The sequence below is a fragment of the Ochotona princeps genome, chromosome 19, assembly GCF_030435755.1.
Source record: "Ochotona princeps isolate mOchPri1 chromosome 19, mOchPri1.hap1, whole genome shotgun sequence".
Taxonomy (NCBI): domain Eukaryota; kingdom Metazoa; phylum Chordata; class Mammalia; order Lagomorpha; family Ochotonidae; genus Ochotona; species Ochotona princeps.
Window position 1 is genome coordinate 24,545,474 of NC_080850.1, and position 21,611 is coordinate 24,567,084.

The 21,611-nt window shown below is 39.0% G+C and overlaps 1 protein-coding gene across 2 annotated transcripts in view; it reads left to right on the plus strand.

Moving 5' to 3' along the window:
* Positions 1-21,611, plus strand: part of HTR4 (5-hydroxytryptamine receptor 4) — a 138,214-nt gene that overhangs the window by 93,517 nt on the left and 23,086 nt on the right. For both annotated transcript variants that reach the window (XM_058677695.1, XM_058677696.1), the window contains exon 7: positions 14,282-14,435. In XM_058677695.1, coding sequence (XP_058533678.1) covers positions 14,282-14,435 — 154 coding nt within the window. The remainder of the gene's footprint in view (positions 1-14,281; positions 14,436-21,611) is intronic.

Below are 21,611 nucleotides of genomic sequence, written 5' to 3' on the forward strand. Positions count from 1 at the left end.
ATGTCTGAAGGATAGGGCTGAAATCAGTAGCCATGGACTCCACCCAGGTCTCCCCATGGTGGCAGGAGCCCATCTTTTACTGCTTGCCCAGGCACATTGGCAAGGAACTGGATTGAGAAGTGCAGCTGAAATTCCAGTCTGTGTTCTGATATGGAATGCCACCATTGCAAGGGGATCACTTAACCTGGCTGTGCCACAATCCAGTCCTCCTAGATACTGCTTCTCCTCAGCCTTCTCCTCTGCTGCAACATGCTTTTTTGATGCTATACTCAAAGGATCTCTTTCAACAGCATATGGCAGAATATAAATGAATTGGTTCTGTTAACTTAAAATATCTGTCTTTGAGGCATAGCTGTATACAAGGATTTGAATAATGTTTTCTGGTCTCTCTCAACCCCTCTGTCTAATGGAGTCTTCCTTTATTCGTTGTCTTAAACTTGGCTTTTTTTGCTTTTGTGTCTTCCTTTCGGTTGTGTGTGTGTGGGGGGGTCTTTTTTATCACTGTGCTCTCTTACGGTTCAGATTTATTGTTGGACTCATTCTTAGATTAAATTATTTTATCAGGAAAGAAAAACAGTCATGGGCAACTTGACTCTTAAACCATCCTTAATGGAGATTTAATGCATTCTTCTTACAGAGGAAGAGAAACTTGATTGCTGTTTCTCATGGACAGATTTTGGGTGGCTTTGCCTGACTCACAAACTCCTACCTATGCCTCCCCCATTGACTGGCCATTGTGGAGTAGGCATGACACATCTTGGATATAGGGTGGAGGTGAGATCATAACTGTCAACGTCACCAGTAGCAGGTGATGTGGTAGAATGGCAGTTGCCTTGTACAGAGGAGTGTGAGAAAGATAAGAGCAGGTACCAACTTCTTCCCAGTTGACTAAAGAGTGGAGGCTTATCTTAATATCTCCACAATAAGATAAGAGAAGTGTCATTCCCAAGTATTTGTATTAGGCCACCTATTCCAAAATCCTTCTATTGGTCTCCTATACCCATGCTTTTCACATTCAGCCAGTCTGATGTCCTTTCTCTGAACATACTGTCCTTTGTCCTATATTTGGCATCAAATGGAAATTCCCTTTTAGAGTCTATTTCACTTCATTGAGGATACAACTCTCAATAGCACTGCAGGATTTTCCTGTTTGATATGTCCGACCGAATTGTCTGTCATCTTTCCTCTGAACAGATCAGAAACCTTACCTGTTTATTTGCAAAGTCCCCCAAAAGTTTCTTAACTGCAGATTTTCTTTTAAGCATGTTGACTTGTAAAATGTATAATTTCAACTCCAAGCTTGCATATTTTATCCTGTGCTAGAGATAAATGTGTCTGCATTTCTTAATAATTTCCCTGGAGTAAAACTCAATTTTATAATGTATAAATGCAAAATGTCTGTCACTGTGAACTTGTGTCACACAATTACATTTTTTTTCCCAATAGAATTGAAATGTATTTTATCAAGGAAAGCATAGTTAAGGTTTCTCTTCTCAAATTCCCTTTGGGCCCAGAATCATGGCTATATGTAATAGTAACATTTATTGAGTCAAATTCCGGTTCAAAAGACATGAACTGCTATTTTTATATTCATTTCATCAAATATTTATGGAGTGCTTAGTAATTGCTATCAGGCATTCTAGGCACTGGAAATACATTGGTAAACAAATGAAACAGCTCTGAATTACAGCGCTTTTAGTTTCATGGATAACACAGAGAGTAAATCTGTAGTTACAGTAAAATTAGTGGCCATTGAAATATAAGGAAGAGGAGTCGAAAAGTGTTTTGTTTCTGAAGAAAGGAAGAATCCTGAGAAAGTAGAGCTGAAATGTATCAGTTGAGGATGTGGGGATGTGTAGCAGAGTGAGTAGGGGATGAGGTATGAGACCACAATGCCACAAAATAGCATCAACACAGAATTTTCTGAGGCACCTTATTAATACAGGCTTAATTCTTGCCATGCATTTCCTTGCTTTTCCCTTCATGTCTCTACTCTGTTTTTCCTACCCGTGTGTGATCTGTTCTTCCCTGAGCATGATATGTTTTTGCCTAACCCCATGTTGCCCCTGGTGCCTGGAGTTCCTCTTTCTTTTCTTGGTAAGAACTCAATACTCTTCGACACTCATGCAAGATGTGTCACTTCCTTCAGTTACTGACTGAGCTTGTGGTTTTCCCCTCTGATCTCAGAGTTTTGAATATAAGTATCTCAGTTATTATTCAACTTATTAATCTATCTCATACAGACTGTAAACGTCTTGAGAATTTGCTTTATCCTGTCTATTCTTATATTCTGCTGAGTAGCATGTAGTAGCTACTGCATGTATGATTGAGCATTAGATGTGACTTGTGATTGTTTGGAATGACCTTGGTGTTAGTTCTCTATTCTCTTAAAAATCCCAATATGTAAAGCAGTTAAGAATAAGGCATTAGGTGCTGGACTGCCTGGATTCAATCTGAGCTTGACTAGTTGTCAATTGTGTGATCTTTGGAAAGTTACTTCAAATTTAGGTGTTTCACCTTGCTTCTAAAATACTTCCCTTTGGGATATACAATGAATAAATCACAGAGTCTGTGTACAGTACATATATTAGTGCATGTCATGCTCCAAGCATTGCATTAATGTAGTTAACAAGCATTGTTCCATGGTTATTTTCTTTGCAGATGCAAATTCCTAGTGGTTGTTGTGAGTACCTTCATAGGTACTGCTCATAGCTGAGTGCCCTTGAAGTTTACATCCTTAGCCTTACAGCTCTGGACATCTCCTGTATTTCCTCTGGAATTCTCATCCTGTCATTGGCTTTACCTGCATGTCTGCTTCTGATTCTTCAGTTTGCCCCACGCTGGGCTTTGAATCCTATCTCTACCTCCCTGCTCAGGTTATTGTCACGCTGGGCTTTGAATCCTATCTCTACCTCCCTGCTCAGTGTATTGTGATAAGCATCTTTCTGTGCTCCAAGTGGAAATTTCCAGCATAAAGTACTATCCTCTTCCACTTTGTACATTAAAGGTGCATCTATTAGTCATCCCTTAGTCATTTAAATGTGGTTCTGTGAGGTCACCTTTTACTTACCTGCTATCGTCAACTGGATGCTAAATTGCTGGGGGGTGGCCCTGCGGTTTTGGGAGCAGAGCCCCGTGCCTCTGGGGATGTGACCATCGACATGATGGACTCTAGAACCAGCCAGCAACTGCAGCTTATTGATGAGCAGGATTCCTACATCCAGAGTCGCGCAGACACCATGCAGAACATTGAGTCTACAATTGTTGAGCTGGGTTCCATCTTTCAGCAGCTGGCACACATGGTTAAGGAACAGGAGGAAACCATTCAGAGGATCGACGAGAATGTACTAGGAGCCCAGCTGGATGTCGAGGCCGCCCACTCAGAGATCCTCAAGTACTTCCAGTCAGTCATCTCCAACCAGTGGCTCATGGTCAAAATCTTCCTCATCCTCATTGTCTTCTTCATCATCTTTGTGGTCTTCCTTGCGTGAACCCTGTCCACACTGAGGCACTCGGGGGGCAGGTCTGGCGGCCCTCCTGGGAAGGCAGAGGACCAGTGTTGCCACTGAACCTGTGCAGGGTGCTGGGGAGAAAGGCCCCGTTTCCTTGCCACTGCTGAGACTGGCCGCTGCCCATGATCTTCCCCACCCCATGCCTCTGACCACCTGACCCTCCCCTTCCTACCCTCAGGCCCTTAAATCACACGGTTCTGGATTTGGACTCTGCCAGGAGGTGGCTGGAAAGGAGCAGAGGCCAGCCTGGGACCCGCAGGGAGAATGTCTCCACTAGGAGTTTTCATAAACCCTCCCGGCCTCTCCCAAAGGATGCTTCGGCGGCGGCGGCGGCAAGCATGTCCTTCCTCAGCTGTCCAGGAGCGCAGAAGGGAAGCCAGACTGTCCCAGGGACCAACTTTGCTTTCTGGGTTGGGGCTTGAGCTGCTGTTTCATCTGCGCCACTGAAGTTGGGGTCCCCGAGCCGTTCAGCTGCCTGCACAGCCCCAGCTGGCAGGAAGTCAGAGCCCACCCCCCCAGCCTGCACAGCCCCGCCTAGCAGCTGCAGGTGACTCAGAATCTGCCAAACGTGCTGCAGCCAGTGCTCTCCCAATTACAATGAGACTGTCAGCCTCAAAAAAAAAAAAAAATCTGAAAAATACACCTTCCTCCTTTTTAGTCCATTTGCATTCCATTTCTGGATTATTACAATGTCTTAAGTATTATTGAATGTTATCTTCTATGCCAGGTTCAACATTAAATATGCCTTTTTTTCCTGTATATTCTCAACTCAAAAAGTTTCTAGAGTACTACCTGTTCTCCTTTTCTTTAATAATTTCACTATTGTGAGGCCTTGCCCCACTTACCAATATTTCCAGGGCAGGGATTTTTGGCATTTGTGGGAATAGAATACAGTTCTACTATGCCCCTGTTATATAATCTGGCAAGAGGGTTAAATTCGCCGAGCCTCTGCTTGTTCCTATTTCCAGTGAGGATGCTGAGAATTGGCTTGCTGAGTTGTTACAGGAATTAGATATGTGTAAGAATTGCATCCTGCTATAACATGTGCCCTCAATAAACGGGTAGTGCATGTGTTAGAAAAGTAGCAATTATAGTAGTAAAGTGGCCAGTTACAGTGCAGTTAGAGAAATGCTATGTCACAGAAATACACAAAGAGCTTTTTTTTAAAAAAAAAAAAAGGCAGAAATGGAGACTAATCTGCTTTGAGGAGCCAGAGATGACATTCAGGGGATGAAAACCTTACACTGAGTCTAGAAGAACCAGTGGGACAAGTATCAAGTGGTTACTTCATGCATATTGTGAAATATATCTTGGTAACCTGTGTGTATTCCTAGGATGCCCCTGCCAAGATGTTTTCAATGACATTTTTGGTGGGTTATCTCTTTTTCATTAGTCTGTAATAATTCAGAAAGACCTCTTCTAGCTGGGTGTTACTAACATTCTTGTATATTTTCTTATCAAAACAATACACAGAAGGGTATTTAACAGAGAGACATATAATAAACATTAAACCTGCAGATTGTACATGGGGTTATGATTCCTGCCAAGACTTGAGCTGTTGACTCCCAGACCTGGCAGAAAGGAGTCTTTCCCTGTCCTCATGCCCCTACATTTTCTTCTTCCTGGAACCCAGATTCTGTTTTGCTCTGTGACTACATTCTCGGTTCCTCTTCCTGTCTCTGAGTAACCCTTCAGATTCTTACTCGCTGGTCCTCCAAATCTCTGTCATCTTAATTTTCCTGGGTAACTGCAGGAAAGAGCTACTGGTGCTTTTCACTCTTCTGTACTCCTCAAAGGGGAAGAACAGGAACCACCTCTTACAGGGAGGTCTCCTACCCAACTGTGAATTGCAGTTCTCTGGATGACAGATGATCGCTTTCCCCTATTGCCCTAAAACCTGGTGGCTTAAACAAACTGTGTGATCACTATATCTTACAAATAATCAACTCCATTGTGCATAGACATTATGCTTTCAGTGCTTTCATTTCCTTTTAGAGAACAATTCATTCGTTTTGTTTGTTTCTTGCAATCAGTGATAGGAGAGCTGCTGAACCAAGTGATTTCTTTATTGTATTTTTAGATCATTTGGTATTCAAACTTAAATGAATTTGAGTTTATACAATATGCACAAAACATGCAGATGTGCATATGCACACACAGAGTCATGTAATGCCTAACAGTGTTTTGCAATGATAAGACTAGGGGAATAATTTTAATCATAATGAAGCTGAAAAGTTTGTATCACGTGACATTTTTTTATTGTGTATAAAATATAGTATAATTATCTAGGTGGAATATCATGTAACCATGAAAATAAGACTAAAATGAGAAATTTAATGTTCCATTGGTAGATGACAAATCAGAAACAAATCATTTCAACCACATAAAACTAAACTATTCCTAAGAACAAAGACAAAAAAATACACAATTAGTAAATATGCCTAGTTGTATCACGTGACATTGTAACCTTAGAAAGTCTTATACAACACGTTACTCTTACATTAATGCTGGTGGAAACAAGCCTACTGTAATGCCAGTCCTGTGAAAGCATAGCACAAAAATTATGTATATAATCCTTGATGATAAGTGACTGGGTTACTGGTTCATGCATACACTAAATCTTACTTTTTATTATTACTTTGAAATATAAAAACACAAAATTTTACTGTGAAAGAGTATGTTGTGTTATACTAACAACAGTCTCATATTTATTGTGTGTCTTGACTGCCTCTACGGCTATATTGAGTAGTTAGTGTGGTACACTTGCTGTTTGCAAAATGATGAAATCATCTAATAGTACAGTGCTTAAAATGTATCCTCATCATTGCGTTGAGTAGTTTTATGTTCCAGTATCTTGATACATTTTAACAAACCAGCTTTATCAATTCTCACTGAATCAGAAATCCTTGATTATCCTAATAGCACAAATTAATACACTAGATCAGTAAGATGTGAAGTAACTGACTTCAGAGCTAATGTGGGATTTAAATAGTTGGGAGTTTGTATACAGTCATGGAGACATAAAGCCGATTGCTAAAGTCCCCATTGATTCCGAAAGTCTAAAGTTCCAAGTTGTTGTTGCTGCTTTACTTTCTTGTAGTTGAGAAGGTATTGGGAGGTACTATTTTCCTGAATTGCAGGAGGAGCAAGGAAGGGATTTACATGGTGCTTAAAATGCACGCTATCTTCTATGAGTTGTCAAAGTAAAATGTGTCCCCACATTAAGAGCAATTTGATCACACATTTGCACATGGAGGATCTGTGGCTGGCCTGCCAATTGGAATTTTAGTGGACTTTTATGAGCGATACTTTGACATTTTTTACATATGAAATTATGTATATGTAAATATTCCTACTACATTTTAGTCAGTCCTGGCTATTGGGAACCTTACTTGGCATTTGAACATTCAATTAAGCTCTTTGTAAAAGTTTTCTAGTTAAAAAGAAAAGAAATGTTCTAGAGAGGGAGAGAACGGACTTTACACATTAATCTGTGCCTGAGGTGAGGCAGCATTCCTTATCTTTGGAACACAGTCCATCCAGGGTATGAATCAACAACCGTGTCTCTTAAATTTGTTGTAGTTTAGCTCCTTTGGAAAAACATACAGCAGTTTTGATTGCGTTAGTTATTTTTCAGTTAACAAGATTTTGCAAGTCTTCCTAACCTAGCATTAAAACCTCTACGATAGGGACCTGCACTGTGGTGAAATTGGTTATTTCATTGACTATTCCCAGCATCCTATATGGGTACTGGTTCATGCCCTGCCTATTCAACTTTTGATCAAACTCCCTGCTAATGCACTTGGGAAAGAAGTGGAAAGTGACCCAAATGCTTAGGCCCCTGCCATTCACATGGGAGATGCAAAAGGAGCTCCTGGCTCTTAGCTTTGGGCTGGCTCAGGCCCAGCCATAACTACAGAAGCAAGATTGATTGATCTTTCTCTCTCTCTTGCTCTGTTTCACTATTTCTCACTAATTCTGCTTTTCAAAACAATTGTTTTTAAAGATTTAGTTTTTTTTATAGGAATGGCAGATATACAGAGAGGAGGAGAGACAGAGAGGAAGATCTTCCATCTGTTGATTCACTCCCCAAGTGGCTGCAACGGCTGATACTGAGCCAATCTGAAGCCAAGGGCCTGGAACCTCTCTGGGTCTCCCACGTGGGTGCAGGGTCCCAAGGCTTTGAACTATCCTTGACTGCTTTCCCAGGCCACAAGCAGGGAGCTGGATGGGAAGTGGGGCTGCTGGGATATGGACCAGCACTCATATGGAATCTCAGTGCATGCAAGGCAAGGACTTTAGTCACTAGGCTACCACACCAGGCCCTTCAAAACAACAAATCTTTTCAAACAGAAAACTTCCAAGACAGTGGTTCTCAAAGTATGGTCCTCAGTCCAACATCATCACTTGGGAACGTATCGGAATTGCAAATTATTGAGGCCCACGCCAGGCTTAACAACAGGTGTATTTTAATAAATTCTCCAGGTGATTCTGGTACAAAATAAGATTTGAGAAAACTGATGTTAGACTTGCACTAGCCTGTCTTTCCTGGCTTATTTCTTGTGCTTTCTCACAAACACCCTACAGTATGGAACCTTTTGTATCCTTTTATGTTTCTATGACTGGATGGATATGTAGTGTGGATATGTGTTTCAAATATGTAATTTTCTTCTCTGGGACTTCATGCTTTCTAACAGCTTTCTCTGTCTCTTCCATCTTTAGCCAGTCTCTGAAATCCAACTTAAACAACATTTTTTTGAGAAAGCCTATTAACGTCCTTAAAGGGTCACAAGACCTTTCACATCTCCAAAACTTGACAGCACGTTTTATATTTGATTTTGCTTTAAAAAAAAAAAGCTACCTGAGAGACAGAAAGATACAAGCACATGAGAGAGCTGCTGCCTACCTGTTCACTCCTCAGATGTTCACAACGACTGTGACTGGACAGGGGATACGGCAGTGAGCAAGTTAAACAACTGTTCTTATGGAATTTATGGTCAAAGGTAGACTTTCCCCATCTTTTGTCCTGGATCATAAGCTCTTGGAGGGGGCACAAATGTTTTCTCCTTCTCAGTATTTCTTAGGTTGTGTTATGTTATGGTCGGCAGTGTATGAAATAATGCCGTTGTTTCTTCTTATCCTTGAAGGATACAGTATGTTGCTGTGCTCCCATTGTGGCACTTTGTTCTCAAAAAGTGATGACACTTTATAGCAGATTCAGAGGAAATGGAGCTCTTCTGTGAGTAAAAGTCAGATCAAATAAACCAGTAGTTCTCAGTCTCAGCATTGTTAACCTTGGAGACCATGTAATTCCTCAGTGAGTGGAGCTACCTTACTCAGTGTAGAGTTCAGTGGCACCCTTGACCAGTTGATGCCAGTAGCATCATTCTCCTGGTTATGACCAAAACAAACAAACAAACAAACAATAAATAAATAAAACAAAAAGCCAGGAATTCTGTATCAAGCTAAGGGGTAAAACTTAGTTATAAAAAGAAATCAAGCTTAGAGGAAACTTACTTAAAGTCAGGATATTTGTGAGTGTAGGATTGTGATCAGACAGTGAATCCATAGTCCTGGACAAATTGAAGCAGGCCTGAATGTGCACTTCATTTTAGAGAGGATTTGGGGATTTCATAATTCTGAGCACCCTTCAAGTCCTGAGGCTCAGTATTTTTGTGCTTTGACTATTTCTAAAGTAGCTTCTAAAGAATTAAAATAAATCCCTTGGGATTTGGAAGCCGTAGCAGTGTGAAGTGATAGCGATAAAGTGAGTGTCCTGATCTTTGAATAACACTGCCAGGACCTGATGCCAGCTCAGCTCTAACCGCTTGTGAGAACTTGGGCAAATCCCCAACCCTTGTTGGTTCTCTCTTCATCCGTGAGATGGATGATTTTATAGAATTCATACCTCAAAATTAATTGCAAATACTATGTAATGTAATGCAAATTATAAATATTGGCATGTAATTCAGAATGGAGTAGAGAATGTAAGATTCACAGTATCAATTTAACTTTCTGTGTTCATGATTCTTAGCAGTCATAAATTACCTCATTTTTTTCAATAACTACTCATATTTTTAGATTTTTTTAAAAAATAAAAAATAGCAATAATGACAGAAACAATAGTTTTATTGTGAACTGCTGTTTCAATGCCTGTAAAACATCAACAGGCAAAATAGCTAAGGAAATTTGCAAGTTCTTTGGCAGTCAGACAAAGGACACTGGTTGAGTTAATAATGTTAGTCAGTCAAGTTATTATTATGCCAAGAAAGAGTTTCAAACTGAAGATTATGTAGAGACAATATTTAAGTAAAGCATATATACAACTAGGATCGTTTTTAAGTCTTAGCCTTACTACCACCATTTGCTAACTTAATATAAATTAAAATAAAATAATACCTTCATCATTTAAATATTTTAAAGATTTATTTTTATTTGAAATACAGAGTTACAGAGAGGAGAAACAGGTCTTCCATCTGCTGGCTCACACTGCAAATGGCCGCCATTGCTGTAGCTGAGCTGCTCTGAAGCCAGGAGGCAGGAGCTTCTTCCATGTCTCCTATGTGGATGCAGAGATCCAAGGCCTTGGACCATCCTCTGCTACTTTCCCAGATTCTAAGTGGAGAGCTAGATTGGAAGTGAAGCATCCAGGACTCAAACAGGCATCGTTTGGAATTCCAGCACTATAAGCTGAGGCTTAACCTACCATGTCACAGTGCCAGCCCCATCTTCTTTTACATATTCTGATTTTAAAGGGCATAAGTGCACTGCCTTCAGCTCACCATATGAATATTTTAGAGCTGTCATAATAAAGTTATGCATGGCCTGGGCTAACAGATATGTGTTATTTGACAGTCCTAGAACTAGGAGATTGAAACCAAGGTGTCAGCATAGAAATCCTTCCTCTGAATACTTTAGGGAAAGAATTCTTTGTTACCTCTTCCTGAGTTGTTAATTTGATGACAGTATCTGGTGTTTGGTTATAGATGCATCATCCCGATTCTCTGTCTTCATGTGGCCATGTTTCCTCTGTGCACTTGTGTACCTGTTTCTGGATACCTTATTTTAATCTGATTATTTTCTGTAAAATGTCTTTTTCTATATAGGTTTCCTTCCAAATCTTTGGAAGAGGGAGATTACAGTTCAACCTATAATGCCAACCTAAGCAACAAGGGAATGTATGGGAAAGATATGAGGTGGGTTATTTAATTGAAGAAAGAGCTGAAAGATAGGATTTGAAAGGTAAAAGCATCTCTTCCAAAGAGTCAAGGAGCAAGAGTTAAACTCCAGTAGTCCAGGGGATAGTGCTAGAGTCAAGGGACTTCCACTGACCTCCTACCCTTTATTATCAGGTTTTCAGAGTCCCAGGAGAGAATCTGATTGAGTCCTGCCTTGGGCAGAAAGTCAGAATCCTGTCATTTGCTTTTCCATTAATTCTGTGACAACAGAGAAGACATTATTTTCTAAGGAGTTGAGATGCTATACTAAGGGAAATGAGACAGGATTAAAATTGGTTTAAAAAAAAATTCTACCCTTTAAGTAGAAAATGAGGAAAGGATCAAACTTCTTTTTTAAAAAAATGTACAGGGACTCTCTGGTTTAAACTAAAAATAGCAATTCAAAAATTCATTTAGCACATTCATTCTACTGGTCATCACAATACACTGACAATAGCAGCCATTTGCCCTTGTGCTTGAGGAGCTGACTGGGAGCCAGGGCTTATTGCTGCCATCCAGCATCACAGGGGACTATCCTACCACATAATCCAAGCCCAGGAAAAACTCCAAATTCAGAATTCAAAGTGTGGTCTTTTCTGGGTGCTACCTATTACTTTTGTGCCATCAAAATTGAAAATAACCTAAGTGGAATCATCAAAAGTCAGGACCGTTTTCTGACTTTTCATCCACTTCAGATTCACCATTAATTGTGTTAATAAACCTCTCGTGCTGATTGGTATTCTGAGAAGTTTGCCAATGTGATGTAATTTTCTTATAAATCTAGAAGAGAAAATATCAACTGATCATGATTGTTTCCATTCCTGAACCATCTTCAGCAGGACTTTGCCACCATGTCAGTTTTATAGATAGAGAAAATGAATTCCTGAGCAAGTCCTCTCCCACCCGTTTTGTCTCTTGTTTCTTGCACGCTGATCCAGGTCAGGACACTTTACCCTCTAACAGAAAATGAGTAAAAGAAGACGCAACAGTCACACAGAGCTTCCTGGCACAGTGTGATTGGATGTTCCTTTATGCCTTGGGAGAAAGCAGATATATCCTCCTCTCAACTTCTGAGGTACCCACTTCTTAAATTCCACCACTGTGCTCTCCTTCCCATTTTACCCCCTTTGCCAACCCAGCCCACCTTCTCTTTAAAGAATATAACCATTGTGGGCCTGGTGCAATAGCCTAGTGGTTAAAGTACTTACTTTGCATGGGCCAGGATTCCATATGGGTGCCGTTTCATATCCTGGTGGCCTCACTTCCCATCAGACTCCTTACTTGTAGCCTGGACAACAGTCAAGGATGGCCCAAAACCTTGGGACCCTGCACCTGCATGGGAGACCTGGAAGAGGCTCCAGACTCGGATCAGCTCATCTCTGACTGTTACTGCCACTTGGGGAGTTAATCAGCAGATGGAAGATCTTCCTCTCTGTCTGTCTTCCTCAATGGATATCTGACTTTCCAATAAAAATAAATAAATTTGTAACAAAAAGAGTATAACCGTATGATCCAGCAATAGCACTCCTAGGAATATATCCAGAACAATTGTTTTATGAGAAACCAATATGCACTCCTGTGCTCATAGCAGCACAATCAGTAATTGCAAAAACATGGAAGCAACCAAAATGCCCATCAACAGAGGATTGGATAAGAAAGCTATGGTTCATCTACTCCATGGAATACTACTCAGCTACTAAAAAAAACAAAATGCAGTTCTTTGTGGCCAAATGGGCCAAACTGGAAACCATAATGCTAAGGGAAATGAGCCAATCCCAAAAGGTTAAATACCACATGTTTGCCTTAATTTAAGATGATATGATGTTATGTATAACATGTTATGTTATGAATGTTATATGTTGTGTATAAACTAAAATTGAAGTATAGGTGAGGTGGTCACAGAAGGTGGCTGGGAACTCGCATTTACTTTTAACATATTGGTTACTCATTACTATGTCAATTAATTCCATAATGATGTAAATTTTTGCTGATGGTATGTTGGAGCTTTCAATTGACTGGGATGATACTCTGCTGGCTCTGTCTTCAGACCAGAGAGGGTGTACTTAAGAAGCCGTTGAACTTGACTGGACAATAAGACGCTGGACTCTATGTTTGGTATACGCTTGCAATGGGGGAATCTCAACTGAACTTGAGCTGTGGTTATGCAACAAGGTGGAGGAATCCACCATGGTGGGAAGGTTTGGGGAGGGGTGGGGAGAACCCAAGTACCTATGTAACTGTGTCACATAATACAATGTAATTAATGAAGTAAAAATAATAAATAATTAAAAGAAAAAAAAAGAAAAGACAAACAATAAAAAGTATTGGTAGGATGTGGAAAAAAAAGAGTATAACCGTTGTTATATTGCTTATGACTTGAATTAAGAAAAGAGATAGGAAAATTAACAAAGTGAATTGTGTAAAATGAGAGCTATAAGGGAGTGACTTATCATTTAGTATGAAATCTTAAAGAATAGACGTAGCCCTAAGGCTTTTCCTGAAGATGAATAGCTGATAGACCTTCTGTAGTATTTTACCTGCTGTCAAATTCCATGCCATGCCTGGGAATGGAAGAGTGATCCCCAAAGCTGGAAAAATATGCAATAGGGAGTTAGGAGGAAAGCTGGTACCATAGGCAGAATGTGAACTCAAGAAGGGGTTATTAGTGATGACTGTGAAAGATATCAGAGCCCGGTAAATGAGGGCGGGGTGAAGACATGGAATGATGAAACAAGAAATATTTGAAATTTTACTTTCTTGACATTAAAGAAAAAACTAACTAGTCTGTGCTAGATGTGTGCATGTCAATTCTGTTTATGACTATGGACAAAAAAAAAATCCCATGGTTCCATTTAACTTAAGGAGGTCAGGAAGTACATAAGCCTGAAGTGGGGAAACAGGGTGTGTTTGGCAAACAATAATAATAATTCTTGCTGGTCAAAATGCAGTTTCCAGGGCACTGTCACAGGAAACTCCTCAGGATACCCTTGAGATGTCAGGTGGAGAAAGAAACAAAATTCCTGGATCACAGTTAAGGAACATGGGCCTGGAGTAGGGATCAAGAAGGGAGCAGATCTGAGACAAAATTGTTGGATCTCAAGTATAGGGACATGCTTGAGTGATACTCACCAGTAATGAAGGAAATACAGAGCTTGGGCATGGAGGCCCAAAAGTTGGATAGAAACTGTTGGACACCATTTGGTGTGTGTTGAGCTCTGAGAGGTGAAGAGGGATGTGATTTTCAGCAAGTTCTAAAATATATGTTTTTATTAACAGATACTCATTAGCCAATATAATAAATTATTGTGTAATTGCTTTTTCTTCTCTATGTTCTTTTTCTCTTCCTTTTCTTTCTTTTCACTGCTACTTGATCTCCCTTTTTATTTTTCATTATTCTATTTTTCCTTCCTCATGTGTATTCTGTTCTTTCCTCTCTGCTTCTATATTTTTTCTGTCTCCCTTCTTAATCCCTCTCTAACACCTGCTGTTCTCCCTTCTCTCTCCTGTCCCTTCCTGCTTGCCATGGCCCCACCTGCTCTCTTCTCTCTCCAGGTATTATGCCATCTGCTGCCAGCCTTTGGTCTATAGGAACAAGATGACCCCTCTGCGCATTGCATTGATGTTGGGAGGCTGCTGGGTCATCCCCATGTTTATCTCTTTTCTCCCTATAATGCAAGGCTGGAATAACATTGGCATAATTGATTTGGTGAGTATCCAGGCAGACACTACTTGTTTGTTGTGTGATCCACATCGCTTGGTTCTAAGTGAACAGATAGTATTAACTTAGGAGGGTATGTTCAGAAGTAGCTCAGCAGTGGTCTGAGTAACAGTGTTTAATGCCCACAGACAGAGAGCTTTCCCTTCACTGCTCTCTTCCCAGGTAGACTTGGGGCATTCATGTCCACCTCTGCATTGTCCAGTTACACCATGGGTCCTTCTAAGTTGATTTGCTCTTCTTCTACCACCCCTAGGTGATATCTTATCCCCCCTGGCCTGTTTACAGTAAGAACCCTATTAGTCAGGTTTAGTCAGAATCCTTTTTTACCCTGACATATCCTCTGAATAAGTTATTTCCCATCCATTCTCTATGCTCCTTGAGCATAAATTCCCACATGTCTGCAATGTTTAGAACTGAGCCCAATCTTTCTCCAATACTACAGAGCTCCACACAGTGATATCATTAACTAATTGTGAGTTTTGGTGTCTTACTGCTTTGAAAAATGTCATGAATTTTTTTCTGTAACATTATTGTATACTGTACAGCATGCTGCATGCTTTACGTATGATCCTGATGGCATCCTTTTTGAAATTCTATAATTCTTTCTCCTTGTTCCCAGTGAGAAAAGCCAGCCTCCTAACTTTAAATATCTTAACCAATGACACAGAGCTCGCAAGGCTGGAATCAAAGGTTAACAGTAATATTCTTGTGGCTTGGAATGTGTCATGTAACCCAAGAGATCTTCATTCTGTTTCTCTCTGAAAGTCTGTCAAGTCTACGTTAACCCAGAGAAAGTATGAATGGAGGTTTCCAGATGTGATGAATTCCTGAGTCAGGAGTTAAGAGATCCAGTTCCTGAGCCCAGCCCTATCTCTACCCCATTTCCAAAAGGATGCAATAGCAAGTTCCATTAGTCCTCAGGGAGGAGTGTCTCCCATGGATGTGGGAGGGTTTACCAACTCCAATGTATTGACTTTCCTGAAAAACAGAACAAGTAGAATGTGTGTGTATGTGTGTGCACACACAAAAGAGAGGAACATTTTTATAAGGATTTTATAAGGATTTATAAGGAGGTTGACAGTTCCCAAGATCTGCCATCTGCAAGATGGATGCCAATGCTTTGAATAAAGTAGGAAAGCATCAGTGTCCTAACTTCTGGCAGGAAGGTAACCAAAATTTCTCTCCTACTCAGCCTTCTTTTTCTGTTCAAGCTTTTGATGGACTGGAAGAGAAGGGTATTCAAAAGATAGTATTGTGAAGGGTAGTAAGCTTTACTTTGATTGGATGTTAATTTCATAAAAAATCTCATCACTGACATACCCATAATAATATTTGGTCAAATGACTGGTTACCCTTTGGCCCTAGTCAAGTTGACTTATAATTGTCTCATCCTTGCCTAGACAATCTTCAGGAGTCCTCTAGCTCTGATGTGCCAATGTTATGAAATAGAGTGTGTGTGTGTGTAAAATCTGGATTCCTTTTTTTCACAGGAAGTTGTCAGGTAGTCACTTCAAAATTGATCTCAGGATCCCTTTACATGCATGTGGAGATTGGGGAGGAAAGATTGAGAATGAGCTCTGAACCAATAGAAGTAGAAGGAGAGGGCACTGTCCTGGCCTCTCTCTACCACTTCCGCACCCTTAGTCCTCCCTCTTCCCTTGTGAAGCAAAGGAGCCATTCAAACTTGGCTAGATAAGAATTTGCTTGTGATATATCAGAACAAGCATTCCATGGACTTGTAAAAGAATGCCGCAGATAGACGAGTGAAGTAGAAGGGAACTTATACATGGAGGTTCTGTGGATATTGATGCATATCCCACATTCAGACTATTGGTATGATAATTTTTAGTGAAAGTCAAGTCATAATCACTAGCCGTTATTATTTGTTTACATTGTTATTGTTCATTGTCCACAGTTCTTACTGTTGAATGCTTACATAAAATGCAGTATCCCTACAATGTATCAACCCCATGTCAATCTATATTCCTATGAACCTCATTTAGGCTTCATCACAATTCTGTGAAGTTCATCCTGTTCTTGTCCTCATTTTATAAATCAGTGGGGTTATTAGGTGACATCATTGGCAGGAAGTAATGTTGAATCAGAGCCCAGATTTTCTTGACCCTGGAGTTTTGCTTTTAATTTTTGTACTAAACTTACTCTTTAAAGGAGGGGGTCTTCAGAAGCATTATGTTAATGCACTGGGAACTTTTCATGAGGACTCGGCATTCTTATCTTCTGATGTAGAATTCCCAAGGGAGGTAACCTAGAAGTTTTAGTTTACTAAACTCACAAGATAGAAGCATCCTCTGTGTGCTTCACCTTGATTAGATGGCCCATTATTTTACACAGTGAAGAATGCATGGCTGCAAATGTCAGAAAAGTTACTTACTGAAGTGAGAAGGTGGAGCATTGCTTTATTGGAATTCAACTAGGAATATACTCATCAACTCATACATGAGATGTTTTATGTAAACATGTATGCCTCCAAATGATTGAAATTCCTAAAAACATTGATATTAAAGGCTATGGAAATTATAAAAATTGAGCAAAGTGATGAATTCACAAATGATAGAATCCTGGAAAATGAAAATCCACTCTGTAGACTGTACAGACATACATTGTATGCATGTAAACCTGCACATTATACAATTATAGATGCTGTCCAGGACTAGAACCCAAGAAAGTTCTTTCCTGTGGACTCATGTGTGTTTTTAAAGCTTAAGTTGCTGGAAATGCTCTCCTTCATCCCACATTTAACAGAGCAGCAGCCACACCAAGTAATTTCAGTTATTAATATAATGTTTAAGAAACCCCTATAAATTTTGAATTTAAATGTTCCTGTAATAGTGTACATACTGTTTCTTAACTGTGTCCCTAACATTAGACTCTGGTTAATGATATTTTAATCACCATTATAATTTTTATAAAGAATATATTAAACTGTTCAATTTTTAAAATAAAAGATGTATTTAATTTATTTGAAAGGTAGAGTGAGCTAGAAAGGAGAGACAGAGATTGTCCACCTGCTAGGTCATGCCTAAAATGGCAACTGCAGTCAAATGTTTGAACCATTATCTGCTGCCTTCTCAGGTGCATTAACGGGCAGCCGGATTAGATGTGAAACAGCTGGAACTCCAAATTGGAGCTCCAAGTGGGATGTCAGAGTCACAAGTGTGGGTAAACCTGTGCTAGTTCTTCACATGTTTTAATTCCATCAAATCAACACAGTATGTTTAATATTCATTTTGTAAAAGAAATCTTATTTCAGAATCAAAACTCACAGTAGCTGACATATTCATTCATTTTCTTATTCCAAAGACATATTAATTGAATACCTGTTAATGTTCTGTAGGCACATTGAGAAATTAATGTTGTAAGAAATTCTAAGTCTTATTATATTTAAAACCAAGTGAAAAGAAACTGTGGTGCATTTGAAGTGATAAATATTATTTTAAAAAATAAAGGTAAATAAAATGGTAAAAAGCAATAAGAACAGCTTATTATTTCCCATATGAAATTCACCTTCTTTGATAAGATATTGCCAGGGAAGAGGCCTGCGGGAAAGGAAGAAGCCAACCATGTAAGTAGATAGAGAAAAAGTGTTCCACGCCAAGAATCACAGTAATCTCTGAGACCCTTAGGCGGTAGCATGCTTGGTTAGTTCAAGGAAAAAATTAGAAGCTTATTGCAATGAGAAAAATTGTAAGAGTAGAAGTATCTTGAAATCAGATTATGTCTTTTATTTTGAGCATTAAAGAAGCATTCAAGAGTTTGGGACAGAGTATTAGCATTATCTGCCATATGTTATAAAAGAATCATTGTGTATTCTCTGTAGAGTATGGCTGTGAAAAGGGGCACAACACAAAAGTTAGGAAGAAGTTGCAATATTTTTATTGACGAGCAATGATGGAGACTTGGATGCTAGCAATTTATGGTGGAAAGAAGATGTTGTATTTTATCCATCCTCTCATTCTATTTATTGGGCATTTCCTATGTTCCAAGAGCTACTCCAAATGCTTGACATCTATAATTAAGCCAATGCAACAGTGACCCATATCCTTAAACAAGTTTTATTTTAGGAGACAAAGGCAGACAGCATATGATGTGGTAAAAATGAGCAGATATTTCAGATATTAGGAATATAATAAAAAGTGTGACAAAAATAGTGTGATGTCCTCGAAGATATTGCAGATTCTATATGAAACAGAGTATTAGCATAGACTTTAATGAAAATAAGACATTTGAGGAAAGGCTTTTAGAAGATGAAGGACTGAGGCTTGTAGATATTTTGGAGAATAATATACCAGATAGAAGGAATACTTAGTGCCAAGACCCTAAAGCAGAATATGCTTACAGGTCAAGGGGAATAGTGTGTCCATTGTAGAATAAATGGAGAAACAAAAAAGTAGTAGAAGAACTAAGAAAAATTAAGAAGAAAGATGAGGACATTAGTTTTGTTTTTACTTTAAGTGATAAGGAGTCATTGCAGGATATTGATCAAATGGGTGCTAGGACATATATTTTGAAAATATCTTTGTTCTCCCTTTTATTAATAAAAAGCAAATAATAGGGGAGTCTTTTGAAGTAGACTGAGGGCTAAGACACAGTGGTGCTCCAACCTCAATGGTAGCATTGGAGACTATGGTTGAAAATCTGGATGCATTTTAAAGATTAAATCAGTAGGATTTACTGAAGTCTTAAAAGAGGAGCATGATAGAAAACATTAAAAGAAAAATAAAAGCAGAAGGGAGAGTAGAGTGGGAAGTACCATGATCTCAAAACTGCATATATGAAATGCATGGAATTTATTCCTTTTTATAAATTATTTTTAATCACTTAAGATTTTGGCTAGAACATCCCAAAAGTTGGAACGGATTTCCATGAATCTGTGTGGAGAATTCTGTGTGGAATAGGACTTACAGTATGGGAAGAACCAAATGATTAATTTGGACAATGCAAATTTGAGTTACCTACTAGATAAGCAAGTGGGGATGTCAAATAAGTAGTTTGTGGTCAAATTATAATGGGCGATCCTCTTGGCAAATAAGTAAAACATAGGATATTCTCAGAGGCTAGTTGCCATTTGAAGTTGTATGACTAAATGAGATGCTCTAAAGAATGAAGGTAGGTGGAGTGGAGAAGAGGTATAAGGAATGAAGAAATCCAGGGTTGGAAGGAAGGACTGGCTAGCAAAGACAGAATATGGTTTTGGAGGTAACATATTGTAAGGAAGGAAAGAAATATGTTCTTGGTATGATTGGAATAATCATATCCATGACAATTAAAATTGAATAAAATATATAAATAAAACAAAATATGAAAATAAAGTAAAATTCTGTTGGATGTTAGAACATAACCAGGATATTAGCCATGATTGTAAGCACAAAAATAAGACCTCTGTTTTTTTCCTTTTGGGGTATTCCTTGATCCATGGATAGAGCAATTGAATGCAAAACAAGTCTTGAACTTGTAACTGTCTCTCTGAACTAGAATAGTTTGGAGTTTGAAAATATAAATATACTTGGGGCATGAGCTACTAAGTCTGAACCTAAAATACAGCATGCAGGTCTTCCTGACCTCCCATATGGATGCAGTGGCCCAAGGACTTGGATTATCCTCTGCATCTTTCCCAGGCCATAACCAGAGAGTTGGATTGGAGGTAGAGCAGCTGGGACTCAAACCAGCAACCATATTGGGATGCTAGTGCTGCAAATGGAGGATTAGACTGCTCTGCCATCATGTTAGCCCTGGAATTATATGTTTAAATATTGAAACGTTTCAACTTAGAATTCTATATCTAATGAATGTATTGTTCAGAAATGAAAGCGATCTAAATATTCGGGAGTGAAGGTAAACTAAAGATACTTTCATTCAAATAAAAACTAACGGAGATTTTCTGCTGCTGAAATATTACTTTATGCAGGATTTTCAGGCAGAAGAAAAACAAACACAGATGGAAGCACCACACAACAGTTAAGGATGGTACAAAGACCTGGAATTGAGCAATACATGGGCAGTGTAACAAAATACTGACTGTTCCAACAATATGTTACATTTGGTGGGTTTTACAATATATATAGATTTAGAATGTATGAAAACAATATCATAAAAAGCTCAAATGTGGTAGTTAAATGAAGATTAGATATTTAAGATATTTGCACTGCCAACAAAATAATAACTATATAACAGTCTTAAACAAATTCTGGCATCTAAAATAAAAAGTATAAAATGTTTAACCAGTAGGACCCTACGTGGTAGCCTGGTAGCTAAAGTCCTCACCTTACATGTGCTAGAATCTCATGTGGGCACAGGTTTGTGTACCAGCTGCTCCAGTTCTCGTCTAGCTCCCTGCTTGTGGCCTGGATAAACAGTCAAGGACAGCACAAAGCCTTGGGACCCTGCACCCATGTGGGAGACCTAGAAGAGGCTCCAGGCTCCTGGCTCCAAACTGGCTCAGCTCTGATCATTGTGGCCACTTGGGGAATGAACCAGTGGATGAAGGATCTTTCTTTCTCTCCTTCTCTCTGTAGATCTGCCTTTCCAATTAAAATAAATGTACCTTTTTTAAAAAAGTGTATAACCAATAAGCTAATGGAGGGAGAAATAGTATTATAAAAATTGATTCTAAAGAAAAAAAGCAATGAGAGGAAAAACAGGATCAAAAAAGTTAAATAGAAAATAGTAACATAGTAAATGTAAATTTATGTCAATCTGTCATATTCTAGTAAAATATTAAATGACATAATCCTTCATTGACAAGATGCTAAAAGACAGAGTTTGTCAGATTGAATCAAAACAAAATGCAAATATACACTGTAAGAGAGGCCCATTAAATACAAAATAACTTAAAGGTTTAAAACCATGGAAAAAAGATATATGATGTTTGTACTAATAATCAAAGGAAAACTGGTGAAGTTCTCCTATTGTAAATGATAAAATAAAATTTAAGGCAAAGTATTATTGCCCAAGATAGATTTTTTTAAAATATTTATTTGGAAACTGAATAGAAAGAGCCAGAAAGAGATGGGGAGACCCAGACACAAAGAGAAAGATCTATTTCCTAGTCTATTTCCCAGATGACTGTCATCATCCTGTGGTTGGGTCCAGCCACAGTCAGGACCTGACCTGGTACTTGGATATGCATGCTGGCATTGCAGTGGG